The 13,790-nt window shown below is 36.5% G+C and overlaps 1 protein-coding gene across 1 annotated transcript; it reads right to left on the reverse strand. All coding sequences in view use genetic code 12, as the record gives it.

Annotated features, from left to right (window-relative positions):
- Positions 1-6,791: 6,791 nt before the first annotated feature.
- RJT21DRAFT_553 (uncharacterized protein) lies at positions 6,792-7,074 on the reverse strand (the record flags this gene model as incomplete). Its single annotated transcript, XM_064885046.1, has 2 exons — positions 6,792-6,942; positions 7,058-7,074. The coding sequence occupies 2 exons, from the start codon at positions 7,072-7,074 to the stop codon at positions 6,792-6,794; spliced, it is 168 nt and encodes a 55-aa protein (XP_064736757.1).
- Between the last annotated feature and the right edge of the window lie 6,716 nt (positions 7,075-13,790).

Here is a 13,790-nt window from a genome sequence, read left to right on the forward strand (position 1 = left end):
TTCTTCAATTGCCGATGATACTAGTGATGATCCAGAATATGCTGTTTATGTTGATGCCTTTCCTGTGGATTATATTTACCATGTCCAACTGCCCATTAAGGTTCCAAATACGTTTCAACAAGCAATGAAATCCCAGGATCATGATAAGTGGAAATCCGCCATGGATGATGAATATCTGTCTTTAATTGCCAATCATACGTGGACGTTGTCTGGGCTTCCTGAAGGTCGTCAAGCCATTAGCTGTAGGTGGGTTTATTCCATAAAAGGTGATGGAAGTTATAAAGCCCGCCTAGTCGCTAGAGGCTTTTCACAAATACCTTCTGTGGACTACCACGACACATTCGCGCCTGTTATTAGGTACGAATCCGTCCGACTTTTATTGGCTATTCTGGCTCAACTACACCTTATTATTCACCAAATGGATGTTAAGACTGCCTTTCTTAATGCAGATCTCCATGAAGAATTATATTTACGTCAACCACCAGGATATGAAGTCGATGACCACAAGGTTCTCAGATTGCATAAAGCCCTTTACGGGTTAAAACAATCTGCGGCCCAGTGGAATCTTAAATTTGATGCTACATTAAAGGAACTTCAGTTTAAGCGTTTGGAATCTGAATATGGTCTATATATTAGACATCGTTCATCAGGAATCATAATTATTGCTTTATATGTTGACGACTTGCTTATAAGTGGTTCCAATTTAGCTGAAATACTCGAACTCAAGACAACTTTACTGGCATACTACAAGATGAAAGATCTCGGCCAATGCCACAAGTTCCTAGGCCTTAACATTCAGCAATTCCATGATGGAACTAAAGGAATCACTGCTGAAGATTATTGTAAGTCCATTTTTACATCTTATGGAATTGAACTGAATTCCTTAAATCCAGTTCGGACCCCCTTATTAGCCAATCAGCACTTAGAGGATGTGCCTGCTGACGCCAGTCCTGCTGATGCTACGGAATTTCGCAGTCTCGTTGGAAAATTGTTATTCTTAGCAAACACTGTCAGGCTCGATATCAGCTTTGCTGTTTCAAGCTTATCACAATTCCTTCAATCTCCTACCACCTACCATTTAAAAGCTGCTAAGCGCATGCTTCGTTATATTAGTGGTTCTATGGAGTTTGGTATTAGATATCAGAAAACAGATACATCTTCAATTATTGGTTTCTGTGACGCCGACTGGTGTGGAGATACCACCAATAGCAGATCAACCTCCGGATACATTGTTAAATATGCTGATGGCCCAGTTATCTGGAAAAGTAAGAAGCAAAAAGTCGTTGCTATGTCTAGTGCTGAATCTGAATACTATAGTTTAGCTCTGGTCAGTAAGGAGCTCTTATGGTTAAAAGAAATCTTTGAGGAATTGGAGTTAGACTTACCAGCCATCAAACTTAATTGTGATAGTCAGAGTGCAATGAAAATCGCTACCAACCCCGTTTTCCACAGTCGAACCAAACATATCAAGAGATGTTGCAACATGTTTGTAAGCTACAATGGTTGTGAAGACAGGTAGAGTGTTGTAACTTGCTACAAATGGTTGTAACAATAAAAGGGGGGTTGTAACAATAGAAAGGGGGTACTCTAATAATGTGTTATTAGAGTTGTTGTTACAACACATGTGTGTGAACTCAGAGGTATAAATAGACCTCTAATATCCCTATAGATAATTATATAGGTTTTATATAGTAACTATGATAATATAAGTATTTTGTTTAAGAAACATTAACTATGGAATCTTTAACTCTAAATGTACAAGACATTGATGATCTCATTGTAAGATTGAGGACCGAACGACAAGTTATGAGCCCTGCTTCTGCCAGCGTGCAAGTCAAGTTGAAAGGACTTGAAAACTTCTACACCTGGAAGAGCAGTTTCGTTGACGTCTTCAATCAACTTGGGATCTCAGGTTTCTTAATTCATGGAAATGACTTTTTTCAATTTACTGAAGAAGTTGGTCCTACGGATGTTAATAGATTGAAGAGTAGTGTTGTAGGAATGCTTAATCATGTTCTATCCTTGACCATATCTGACACCATTTGGAAGGAATACAGAGGTTATTCAGGTGATACCGCTTACCTTTCAATTTGTGAGGAGTATGGTAACATTGATTTTACAGCTGCTGCTAGACTCATTAGAAAGTACGGTTTTGGTTCTCCCACTGCTGACGATTGGGAAATGCTTGGAGAAAATGTTTTCTGCCGTTTTAATGGCCAAGAAACTAGTGGACTTATATACTTTGCAACTATTCCTGATACTAAATGGGGACAAATTGAAAGGGCTTTTCACTCCCTTAAAGAAAGAAAAATCAATGCTATTTTTGATGTTGCTACTATTCGGAAATTAGCTTTACGTATTGGTACAAATCCTCCTGATAATTTAGACTTTACCATTAACCTGGATACCGCTTTAGTTGTTAATCGTAGTAAAAAGGTTATTTGCTATCATTGTAAGAAGGAAGGCCATAAGAAGAATAAGTGTCCAGAACTCAAAAATGAACAATCCAGAAATGAATCGACCAATGGTACAAACACGAGCAAGTCTACATCAAGAAGTAGTTTCTACGTTGGTGATCTGGCTTTTCAAGTTTCTGAAAAACCCAGAAATGCTGTTTTTCATTTTGATTCTGGTGCTTCAAGCCATATTGTTAAGGATATTAGATTATTTTCTGAAATTGACACTAATTTTAAGCATAATGTTGATTGTGCTAATGGATCAACCATGCAAGTTGAAGGTATTGGTAAAGTAAGTCTTCCAGATTTTGATCTTACTAACGTCTACTATATTCCCAAATCGGCGGTTAATCTCATTAGCATCCCTGCAGCAGCCCGTAGGGGTGCTACCTTCGTCTTTGACTCAACTGGAGTCTATGCAGGTTTTGCATCTATTGATCTTGCTGCGAATAAATTATCGCACCATGGTAGTTTACGGGCAAATTTGTATACTATTGAAATTGATACTATGAAAAATGAGGGGGTTGGAAATGCATTTATTGGTAATGTTGCTAGAACTCCTCAGGAAATTTTACACAAGAGACTTGGTCACCCAGGTCGTGGTATTCAGGATAATTTTAGAAAACTCGGAATTCAGTGTCACCTGAAGAATTGCCGTAGTTGTATGAAGTCAAAGATGACTTTCAAATTTCCAAAGTATTCCACTCGGAGAGCTACAACACTTGGAGGAATCCTTCATATGGATGTCTGTGGTCCATTTCCACCAGCCTATAATGGTTGCAAATACTTTCTCACTATTGTTGATGATAAATCAAGATTCATTACAACTTTTCCAATGACTTCTACTGCTGAAGTTGGTCAACTTATTATCAACTTCATTAGATCCTGTGATCGTCAGAATTCTGCAAAGGTTCAAATAGTTAGAACAGATAATGGTTCTGAATTCAATAATGTCAAACTTACTAATTTCTTTCATGAAACCGGAATTCGTCACGAATTGACAGTACCATATCACAGTTATCAGAATGGAGTTGTTGAACGTTCCCACAGAACAATTCAAGAATTTGCTAGATCTTTACTTCGTGATGGATCACTTCCAGATCACTTTTGGCCAGAGGCTGTACTCACTGCTACGTACTTGCTTAACTTAATGCCTCGTCATGCTCCCAAGCATCAGTTGGTCGTTCCATATGAGAAATGGACTGGGAATCCTCCCAATTATGACCAATTACGAGTTTTTGGGTGTTTGTGTTATGCTTTGGTTCCCCCAAAATTAAGAGTGTCCAAATTTGACTCTACATCAAGGGAGGCTATTATGTTGGGATTTGACCCAAACAGAAAAGCCTATCGATTATATGATTTGGTCACTCGGAAAATCTTTTCTGCCAGTCAAGTTAGATTCATAGAAGATGAATTTCCTTTTGAAAAGTTAGCCTACCAAGGTGAAATTAATGTTCATTCTAATACCACATTGGGGATTAGTGGTGGAATTTCCTCTCTTAGATATTATAATTCTTCCGACCGCTCGCCACCTCCTGTTAGAGTTACCAATGATGATCACTACCGATCTGATGCAAGTATGAATGAACTCGATGCAACTAAGTCAGAAAATGTTAGGGATACCGACCCTATTGATTATGAAGTTAATATCACCCACGCAGATGATTATAATGGAAATGATTATAATGGAGATGATTATAATGGAGATGATTATAATGGAGATGTTTATGATGGAGATGTTTATGATGGTGATGATGATAGTATGACTTCCCACGAAGAAGATGTCGCTGAACCTACTTCCATTATCGAAGTACCCGATACCATTAAACCTGCTGTTTCGCCGGATGCTGAAGAAAATCTCGTATCTCCATCACCTTTAGAATTTTTAACTGTTCTGCGTTCACAACAGAAACGGAAGAGACGTGAAGCTGATCCGTCCAGTAACATTATATTACATTCCACTGCTTTAATTCCATATCAGCCTGAAATGACAGCTACTTCAGACTATGGTTATACTGACTCCGACTCTTATGCTCCAGACTCCAAGAAACTCCGTCGTACGACAGAACAACCCCAAATCATGTATTATGATTCCGATCATCCACCACCCAGTAGTTCTTCAATTGCCGATGATACTAGTGATGATCCAGAATATGCTGTTTATGTTGATGCCTTTCCTGTGGATTATATTTACCATGTCCAACTGCCCATTAAGGTTCCAAATACGTTTCAACAAGCAATGAAATCCCAGGATCATGATAAGTGGAAATCCGCCATGGATGATGAATATCTGTCTTTAATTGCCAATCATACGTGGACGTTGTCTGGGCTTCCTGAAGGTCGTCAAGCCATTAGCTGTAGGTGGGTTTATTCCATAAAAGGTGATGGAAGTTATAAAGCCCGCCTAGTCGCTAGAGGCTTTTCACAAATACCTTCTGTGGACTACCACGACACATTCGCGCCTGTTATTAGGTACGAATCCGTCCGACTTTTATTGGCTATTCTGGCTCAACTACACCTTATTATTCACCAAATGGATGTTAAGACTGCCTTTCTTAATGCAGATCTCCATGAAGAATTATATTTACGTCAACCACCAGGATATGAAGTCGATGACCACAAGGTTCTCAGATTGCATAAAGCCCTTTACGGGTTAAAACAATCTGCGGCCCAGTGGAATCTTAAATTTGATGCTACATTAAAGGAACTTCAGTTTAAGCGTTTGGAATCTGAATATGGTCTATATATTAGACATCGTTCATCAGGAATCATAATTATTGCTTTATATGTTGACGACTTGCTTATAAGTGGTTCCAATTTAGCTGAAATACTCGAACTCAAGACAACTTTACTGGCATACTACAAGATGAAAGATCTCGGCCAATGCCACAAGTTCCTAGGCCTTAACATTCAGCAATTCCATGATGGAACTAAAGGAATCACTGCTGAAGATTATTGTAAGTCCATTTTTACATCTTATGGAATTGAACTGAATTCCTTAAATCCAGTTCGGACCCCCTTATTAGCCAATCAGCACTTAGAGGATGTGCCTGCTGACGCCAGTCCTGCTGATGCTACGGAATTTCGCAGTCTCGTTGGAAAATTGTTATTCTTAGCAAACACTGTCAGGCTCGATATCAGCTTTGCTGTTTCAAGCTTATCACAATTCCTTCAATCTCCTACCACCTACCATTTAAAAGCTGCTAAGCGCATGCTTCGTTATATTAGTGGTTCTATGGAGTTTGGTATTAGATATCAGAAAACAGATACATCTTCAATTATTGGTTTCTGTGACGCCGACTGGTGTGGAGATACCACCAATAGCAGATCAACCTCCGGATACATTGTTAAATATGCTGATGGCCCAGTTATCTGGAAAAGTAAGAAGCAAAAAGTCGTTGCTATGTCTAGTGCTGAATCTGAATACTATAGTTTAGCTCTGGTCAGTAAGGAGCTCTTATGGTTAAAAGAAATCTTTGAGGAATTGGAGTTAGACTTACCAGCCATCAAACTTAATTGTGATAGTCAGAGTGCAATGAAAATCGCTACCAACCCCGTTTTCCACAGTCGAACCTGTTGGATAGATATGTGTCTACAGGCCTACATTACTCTACAAGCTAGTAAATCTATACTTGGTAGTATATATTCATTTTATATCCATATTGCTTAACTTATAAAAAGAAGTTATATTTATTCTAAATCGCCTCACCTAGAAGGAGGTGACTTTTATATTCATGTCGATCCTGCATAGCACATGCATTCTTGGCATAACCTGCATATAGCATATGCGCTACCAATCACAACTAAATATGAAATACCAAACATATCAACATCCTCCCTTAATTCATATTTTGTTTGAATCTAATAAAGGTTAATTTCTCTATCCTTCAATCATACTGTGTCCTATCCCATCTGCATTAATATATGGTTTTGGATTCCATAACATCTGTTAATATTCTGGAGTAACATCCTCCCTGAATTTCATATTTCGGAAATTCTTCATCTTTTCCGTATTGTTGGATTTCATTCCAAAAGGCTGCTATTATATTCCTTTTTTTTTTTTTTTTTTTTTTTTTTTAACCCTAGCTTCAAGTCATTGTGGTATTACCTATTGACTGTTTAATATTGATCTACTACAGACATTATTGTCAATCCTTTTTCACAGATCAAGTTACTCTGATTTAATCTCAATTCCTTTGACAGTTCTTTTCTATTTCAATATGTTATTTCAACCATCAGGTCATAAAAGACCACCGCCATTACTTATAAAAAGAGTATTGTAATCTTCCAAGGATCCTAATATTGTTTCTCATCTTTTATCCGGACTACACTAAATTAATCTCTTAGGCTTCCTATACTTCTTGTATTTCTTGTACCTCTTGTACTTCTTGTACTTCTTGTACCTCTTGTACCTCTTGTACCTCTTGTACCTCTTGTACCTCTTGTACCTCTTGTACCTCTTGTACCTCTTGTACCTCTTGTTCTGCTGTTACTAAAATTCTTATACACGTCCTGTATTTCTTATATCTCATCTTCAGATTAAATATACAGGGTATATTGTGCATATATTTGTTGAATTACGATTCTATGGTCTAGTTCACGTCCATGACCATTTCATGTTTTAAATTTCAAGTCTTCATTCATTCTTTGAAATTTGAATTTATACTTAATAGGCAATTTTAATTCTCGCTTGTTAATCTCACAATTTTAGTCGAGTTCCGCATCCATTAGTTCTTTAATGTTTCTATTGTCGATGATATAACCAATCACATTGTATATCCCATCGCACACTTATCCCTAATATCATCCTCCCTTAAGCTAAAGAAACCTTGAGAATGAAGCTTACCAGAAAACTATAATTAGGGTAGAAACATCGTTCTAATAATCACCCGCAGAGAAAATAGTAGGATTGCCAATATATTTATCATTGCAAGTAGGAAAAGCGAAAAAGCAATATAATACATCATGATGTCCATAATTGCCTACCTGCAGCTTTATAAATGGGTTGCTCGCCAAACACGACGAGAGTCATTTATATTCTGGTGCCAAATATACATCAAATACGTGCCAAACATGCACCAAACCTGTGCCAAATATGCACCAAACAGGCACCAAATATATGCCAAACATGTGCTAAATCAGCACCAAATATGTGCTAAATAAGCACCGCTACATTCTAAACAGTAGCAAATGATGACCTTATGTCAACAAATTGTAACCAACCACTAAGTGCTGTGCTGCCATACTACCCTCGAACATATGTAGTCAATGGCCGGAGATTCCATCACATGGAGAGCACCTCCTTCCAATGGAATAATCTCAAGTACACAAATAAACATGGTGTTACATTAGAAAAACACTGACTGAATAATCAAACCTTGCTACCAACAAAAGGTATATTCAGCCACAGGGTTGCCCAAATATCAGTTCAATATTGGTAATTGACAGCTGATCTGCTACTAGTCCTACAACATAGTACCCATCAACCACCCAGAGCCACATCTACAGTGCTGTTAAGTAGGGTGTCAAAATTTGATGGTACTATGACTAGCCAAAAAATTGAATCCTGAAGTATCTCTAGCCTACTTCTTAAGGGCATATTCTCTAATATCCCTATTCGTGAAGAGCAATCTTGTCTTCAGGCATTCCATAATAGGAGTCTGCAACCGTATAAATACTTCCTATTACATTGCACTAAGTCCATATAACAATGACTGAAAATGACTTTAAAAAACTGACAACCAAGCTAATGGTGTCCTGCTGGTAGCCTCCGTTCCTACGAACGTTGTACTGTAATTTCGAACAGTACCATATAACTGTTATTGATCTCCAACCCACAGGTAAATTAACGAAATAATGTATCAATCAAGCTTAACCTTTTCCTTATAATAATCGCACCAACATTTTAAAAAACTAAATTCCGTTGGTCTGCTGCTATCTAATACCTTATGAAACATAACGAAGGCAACGAGAATAGGGTTTGCGATGATATTCAAATGATAAAATCACGAAAGGAACTTGATCGGCGTACTTCAAATTAGATAGATCGAAAAATAATAAAATAACCACTAACAAAAATTCCGGACTAAGGAAACGTCCGTCAAAATACGTATATCAATAACTCTCAACGGTTTCTTTGCCAACTCTTGAACATCTGCAATCGTCTGCAAGGGTGTCAAATTTGACAAAAATAAAAACCAAATTCAAACATGTAACCATATCTGTGTCGCAGCACATGGTATATCTAACTGTGACCATTGTCTTCTCAAGACTGTCGGATGAAGGTCCCACGGCATTCGCATAATACAATATGTACATATGCCGACTTCATCTGGTCATTTTCTTCAGCATATGCGTCTCACTTACCGTAACATATGCTGAAAACTCTATCAACCTTATTTGCCAAGATCTTCAATTCTTGTGCTTCTTCTAGGAGCAAATTAACAATATCGTCGTGAGCAACCTTCGGGCTTTGTATAATACACTTCCCGTTTTATAATGACGCATTCAATAATTGCAAATTGGGAACATTTCCAAGAGCGTCATCTAGAGGCAAATTAACTTGCCATATATATGAGCGTTCTTCGTTGAACCCAGTATCGTGAAACATAAAGTTATACAAACTTCAATCATGTTTCATTCTATTACTGCTGAGTCACGATTGTATAAAAAAAAAATAAATTCTTTTGCCAGACGTTGGTAAAATGTGTTATTAATCTCCAAGGGTTTAGTCCTCCTAAAGAGCTGTCTGATAATCGATCTCAAAATCGTTAACATATCGTGTAATAAAGATTTACCAGAACAAATACTAAAACCACTTCAAGAACTTAAGTAAAATGTCATACCAATACATGATAACATTACATGATTATTGCAACTCATTACTTTCTGAAGAAGGTGCTGTTGATAATTCAAGTGAATACCATAATTCATTTCAAGAACAATTCCAAAAACAAATCTATTCTAAAAGTAATTCCAAAATAATTTCAAAAATAATTATTCTACACTAGAGTAATCCTAACTCTAGATTTCCATTGTGAGCACCAAAGACTGTTTGTTAAAAAATGCCCGTAATGTACCTCTCAAGACTTAAAACACTACCCTCCGTGTTCATATTTAAAACAATAATATATCTCTTATCAAATTATTAGGGTACTATCATCGAGTGACGATTTTAATCAAATCAATCATATGTATTGCCACTTGCTTTCCATATAATCTAAGTTGTACATCCTTTCACGGCATATCATTCTTAACATCTTTCGCTATGCTCACATTAAATAACTTTCTCATCAGCCATTTCAAAAGATAATCGAATATCTCTAATTCTTTTGCTGATACATTCAAAAGGAGTCATGGATCTTTATTAAGAGTACACTGCTGTTTTGCCATCGATATTCGTATCTGACCAATCATGGTGTATCAAAACCAGCTTCAAACATAAAAGCATCCATGCTCAGCAATTCGACCAGTTCGTTACTTTATAAACGATCCCAAAAATACTAATCATGTAAATCAAATCATCTAATTATTTGCTTCTGATGTCATATAATCATTTCCTAAGACAATTTAATCAAACTATTGTTACTTCTTTAATTTTTGACTATTTCTCTGTTAATATAGTTAGATAAGATCATGTTACTTAAACCAAAAATTGATTACTAATATTTCATCAAAGTACACATTCAACAACCTCTCAACTTAACGTATCATGTATAACCTAACATTAACAATAGTACCGACAACTTATTCAATACAATAACATCATCAAAATTCCTACTACTTTCATCAGAATCGTCAAACTTCACTGTAACTTATCTCGTTCACTGGCCTTTTCTTACTAGAACTTGAACGAATAAGACCAAGACACTTATCAGGGCTCATAACTTGTTGGATAGATATGTGTCTACAGGCCTACATTACTCTACAAGCTAGTAAATCTATACTTGGTAGTATATATTCATTTTATATCCATATTGCTTAACTTATAAAAAGAAGTTATATTTATTCTAAATCGCCTCACCTAGAAGGAGGTGACTTTTATATTCATGTCGATCCTGCATAGCACATGCATTCTTGGCATAACCTGCATATAGCATATGCGCTACCAATCACAACTAAATATGAAATACCAAACATATCAACAGAACCAAACATATCAAGAGATGCTACCATTTTATTCGCCACCACATTAATAAGGACTTTACTGTTCATTACCTTAATACTAAGCATATGCCCGCTGATGTCTTAACTAAATCATTGCCAGCCGATCCTCATGCACATCTTTGCACACTTGCTGGAATAGGTAATCTTCCTAAATTACAGCTTTTATCAGATTAAGGGAGGCATACCGTCTCACAACCATTCCACCTTAAGGGAGGCTGTTGCAACATGTTTGTAAGCTACAATGGTTGTGAAGACAGGTAGAGTGTTGTAACTTGCTACAAATGGTTGTAACAATAAAAGGGGGGTTGTAACAATAGAAAGGGGGTACTCTAATAATGTGTTATTAGAGTTGTTGTTACAACACATGTGTGTGAACTCAGAGGTATAAATAGACCTCTAATATCCCTATAGATAATTATATAGGTTTTATATAGTAACTATGATAATATAAGTATTTTGTTTAAGAAACATTAACTATGGAATCTTTAACTCTAAATGTACAAGACATTGATGATCTCATTGTAAGATTGAGGACCGAACGACAAGAGATGCTACCATTTTATTCGCCACCACATTAATAAGGACTTTACTGTTCATTACCTTAATACTAAGCATATGCCCGCTGATGTCTTAACTAAATCATTGCCAGCCGATCCTCATGCACATCTTTGCACACTTGCTGGAATAGGTAATCTTCCTAAATTACAGCTTTTATCAGATTAAGGGAGGCATACCGTCTCACAACCATTCCACCTTAAGGGAGGCTGTTGCAACATGTTTGTAAGCTACAATGGTTGTGAAGACAGGTAGAGTGTTGTAACTTGCTACAAATGGTTGTAACAATAAAAGGGGGGTTGTAACAATAGAAAGGGGGTACTCTAATAATGTGTTATTAGAGTTGTTGTTACAACACATGTGTGTGAACTCAGAGGTATAAATAGACCTCTAATATCCCTATAGATAATTATATAGGTTTTATATAGTAACTATGATAATATAAGTATTTTGTTTAAGAAACATTAACTATGGAATCTTTAACTCTAAATGTACAAGACATTGATGATCTCATTGTAAGATTGAGGACCGAACGACTGTCGTTCGGTCTTATAACTTCCATCACCTTTTATGGAATAAACCCACCTACAGCTAATGGCTTGACGACCTTCAGGAAGCCCAGACAACGTCCACGTATGATTGGCAATTAAAGACAGATATTCATCATCCATGGCGGATTTCCACTTATCATGATCCTGGGATTTCATTGCTTGTTGAAACGTATTTGGAACCTTAATGGGCAGTTGGACATGGTAAATATAATCCACAGGAAAGGCATCAACATAAACAGCATATTCTGGATCATCACTAGTATCATCGGCAATTGAAGAACTACTGGGTGGTGGATGATGTTGGATAGATATGTGTCTACAGGCCTACATTACTCTACAAGCTAGTAAATCTATACTTGGTAGTATATATTCATTTTATATCCATATTGCTTAACTTATAAAAAGAAGTTATATTTATTCTAAATCGCCTCACCTAGAAGGAGGTGACTTTTATATTCATGTCGATCCTGCATAGCACATGCATTCTTGGCATAACCTGCATATAGCATATGCGCTACCAATCACAACTAAATATGAAATACCAAACATATCAACATCCTCCCTTAATTCATATTTTGTTTGAATCTAATAAAGGTTAATTTCTCTATCCTTCAATCATACTGTGTCCTATCCCATCTGCATTAATATATGGTTTTGGATTCCATAACATCTGTTAATATTCTGGAGTAACATCCTCCCTGAATTTCATATTTCGGAAATTCTTCATCTTTTCCGTATTGTTGGATTTCATTCCAAAAGGCTGCTATTATATTCCTTTTTTTTTTTTTTTTTTTTTTTTTTTTAACCCTAGCTTCAAGTCATTGTGGTATTACCTATTGACTGTTTAATATTGATCTACTACAGACATTATTGTCAATCCTTTTTCACAGATCAAGTTACTCTGATTTAATCTCAATTCCTTTGACAGTTCTTTTCTATTTCAATATGTTATTTCAACCATCAGGTCATAAAAGACCACCGCCATTACTTATAAAAAGAGTATTGTAATCTTCCAAGGATCCTAATATTGTTTCTCATCTTTTATCCGGACTACACTAAATTAATCTCTTAGGCTTCCTATACTTCTTGTATTTCTTGTACCTCTTGTACTTCTTGTACTTCTTGTACCTCTTGTACCTCTTGTACCTCTTGTACCTCTTGTACCTCTTGTACCTCTTGTACCTCTTGTACCTCTTGTACCTCTTGTTCTGCTGTTACTAAAATTCTTATACACGTCCTGTATTTCTTATATCTCATCTTCAGATTAAATATACAGGGTATATTGTGCATATATTTGTTGAATTACGATTCTATGGTCTAGTTCACGTCCATGACCATTTCATGTTTTAAATTTCAAGTCTTCATTCATTCTTTGAAATTTGAATTTATACTTAATAGGCAATTTTAATTCTCGCTTGTTAATCTCACAATTTTAGTCGAGTTCCGCATCCATTAGTTCTTTAATGTTTCTATTGTCGATGATATAACCAATCACATTGTATATCCCATCGCACACTTATCCCTAATATCATCCTCCCTTAAGCTAAAGAAACCTTGAGAATGAAGCTTACCAGAAAACTATAATTAGGGTAGAAACATCGTTCTAATAATCACCCGCAGAGAAAATAGTAGGATTGCCAATATATTTATCATTGCAAGTAGGAAAAGCGAAAAAGCAATATAATACATCATGATGTCCATAATTGCCTACCTGCAGCTTTATAAATGGGTTGCTCGCCAAACACGACGAGAGTCATTTATATTCTGGTGCCAAATATACATCAAATACGTGCCAAACATGCACCAAACCTGTGCCAAATATGCACCAAACAGGCACCAAATATATGCCAAACATGTGCTAAATCAGCACCAAATATGTGCTAAATAAGCACCGCTACATTCTAAACAGTAGCAAATGATGACCTTATGTCAACAAATTGTAACCAACCACTAAGTGCTGTGCTGCCATACTACCCTCGAACATATGTAGTCAATGGCCGGAGATTCCATCACATGGAGAGCACCTCCTTCCAATGGAATAATCTCAAGTACACAAATAAAC

This window comes from Scheffersomyces amazonensis (assembly GCF_036850825.1).
Source record: "Scheffersomyces amazonensis strain UFMG-HMD-26.3 chromosome Unknown RJT21scaffold_6, whole genome shotgun sequence".
Taxonomy (NCBI): domain Eukaryota; kingdom Fungi; phylum Ascomycota; class Pichiomycetes; order Serinales; family Debaryomycetaceae; genus Scheffersomyces; species Scheffersomyces amazonensis.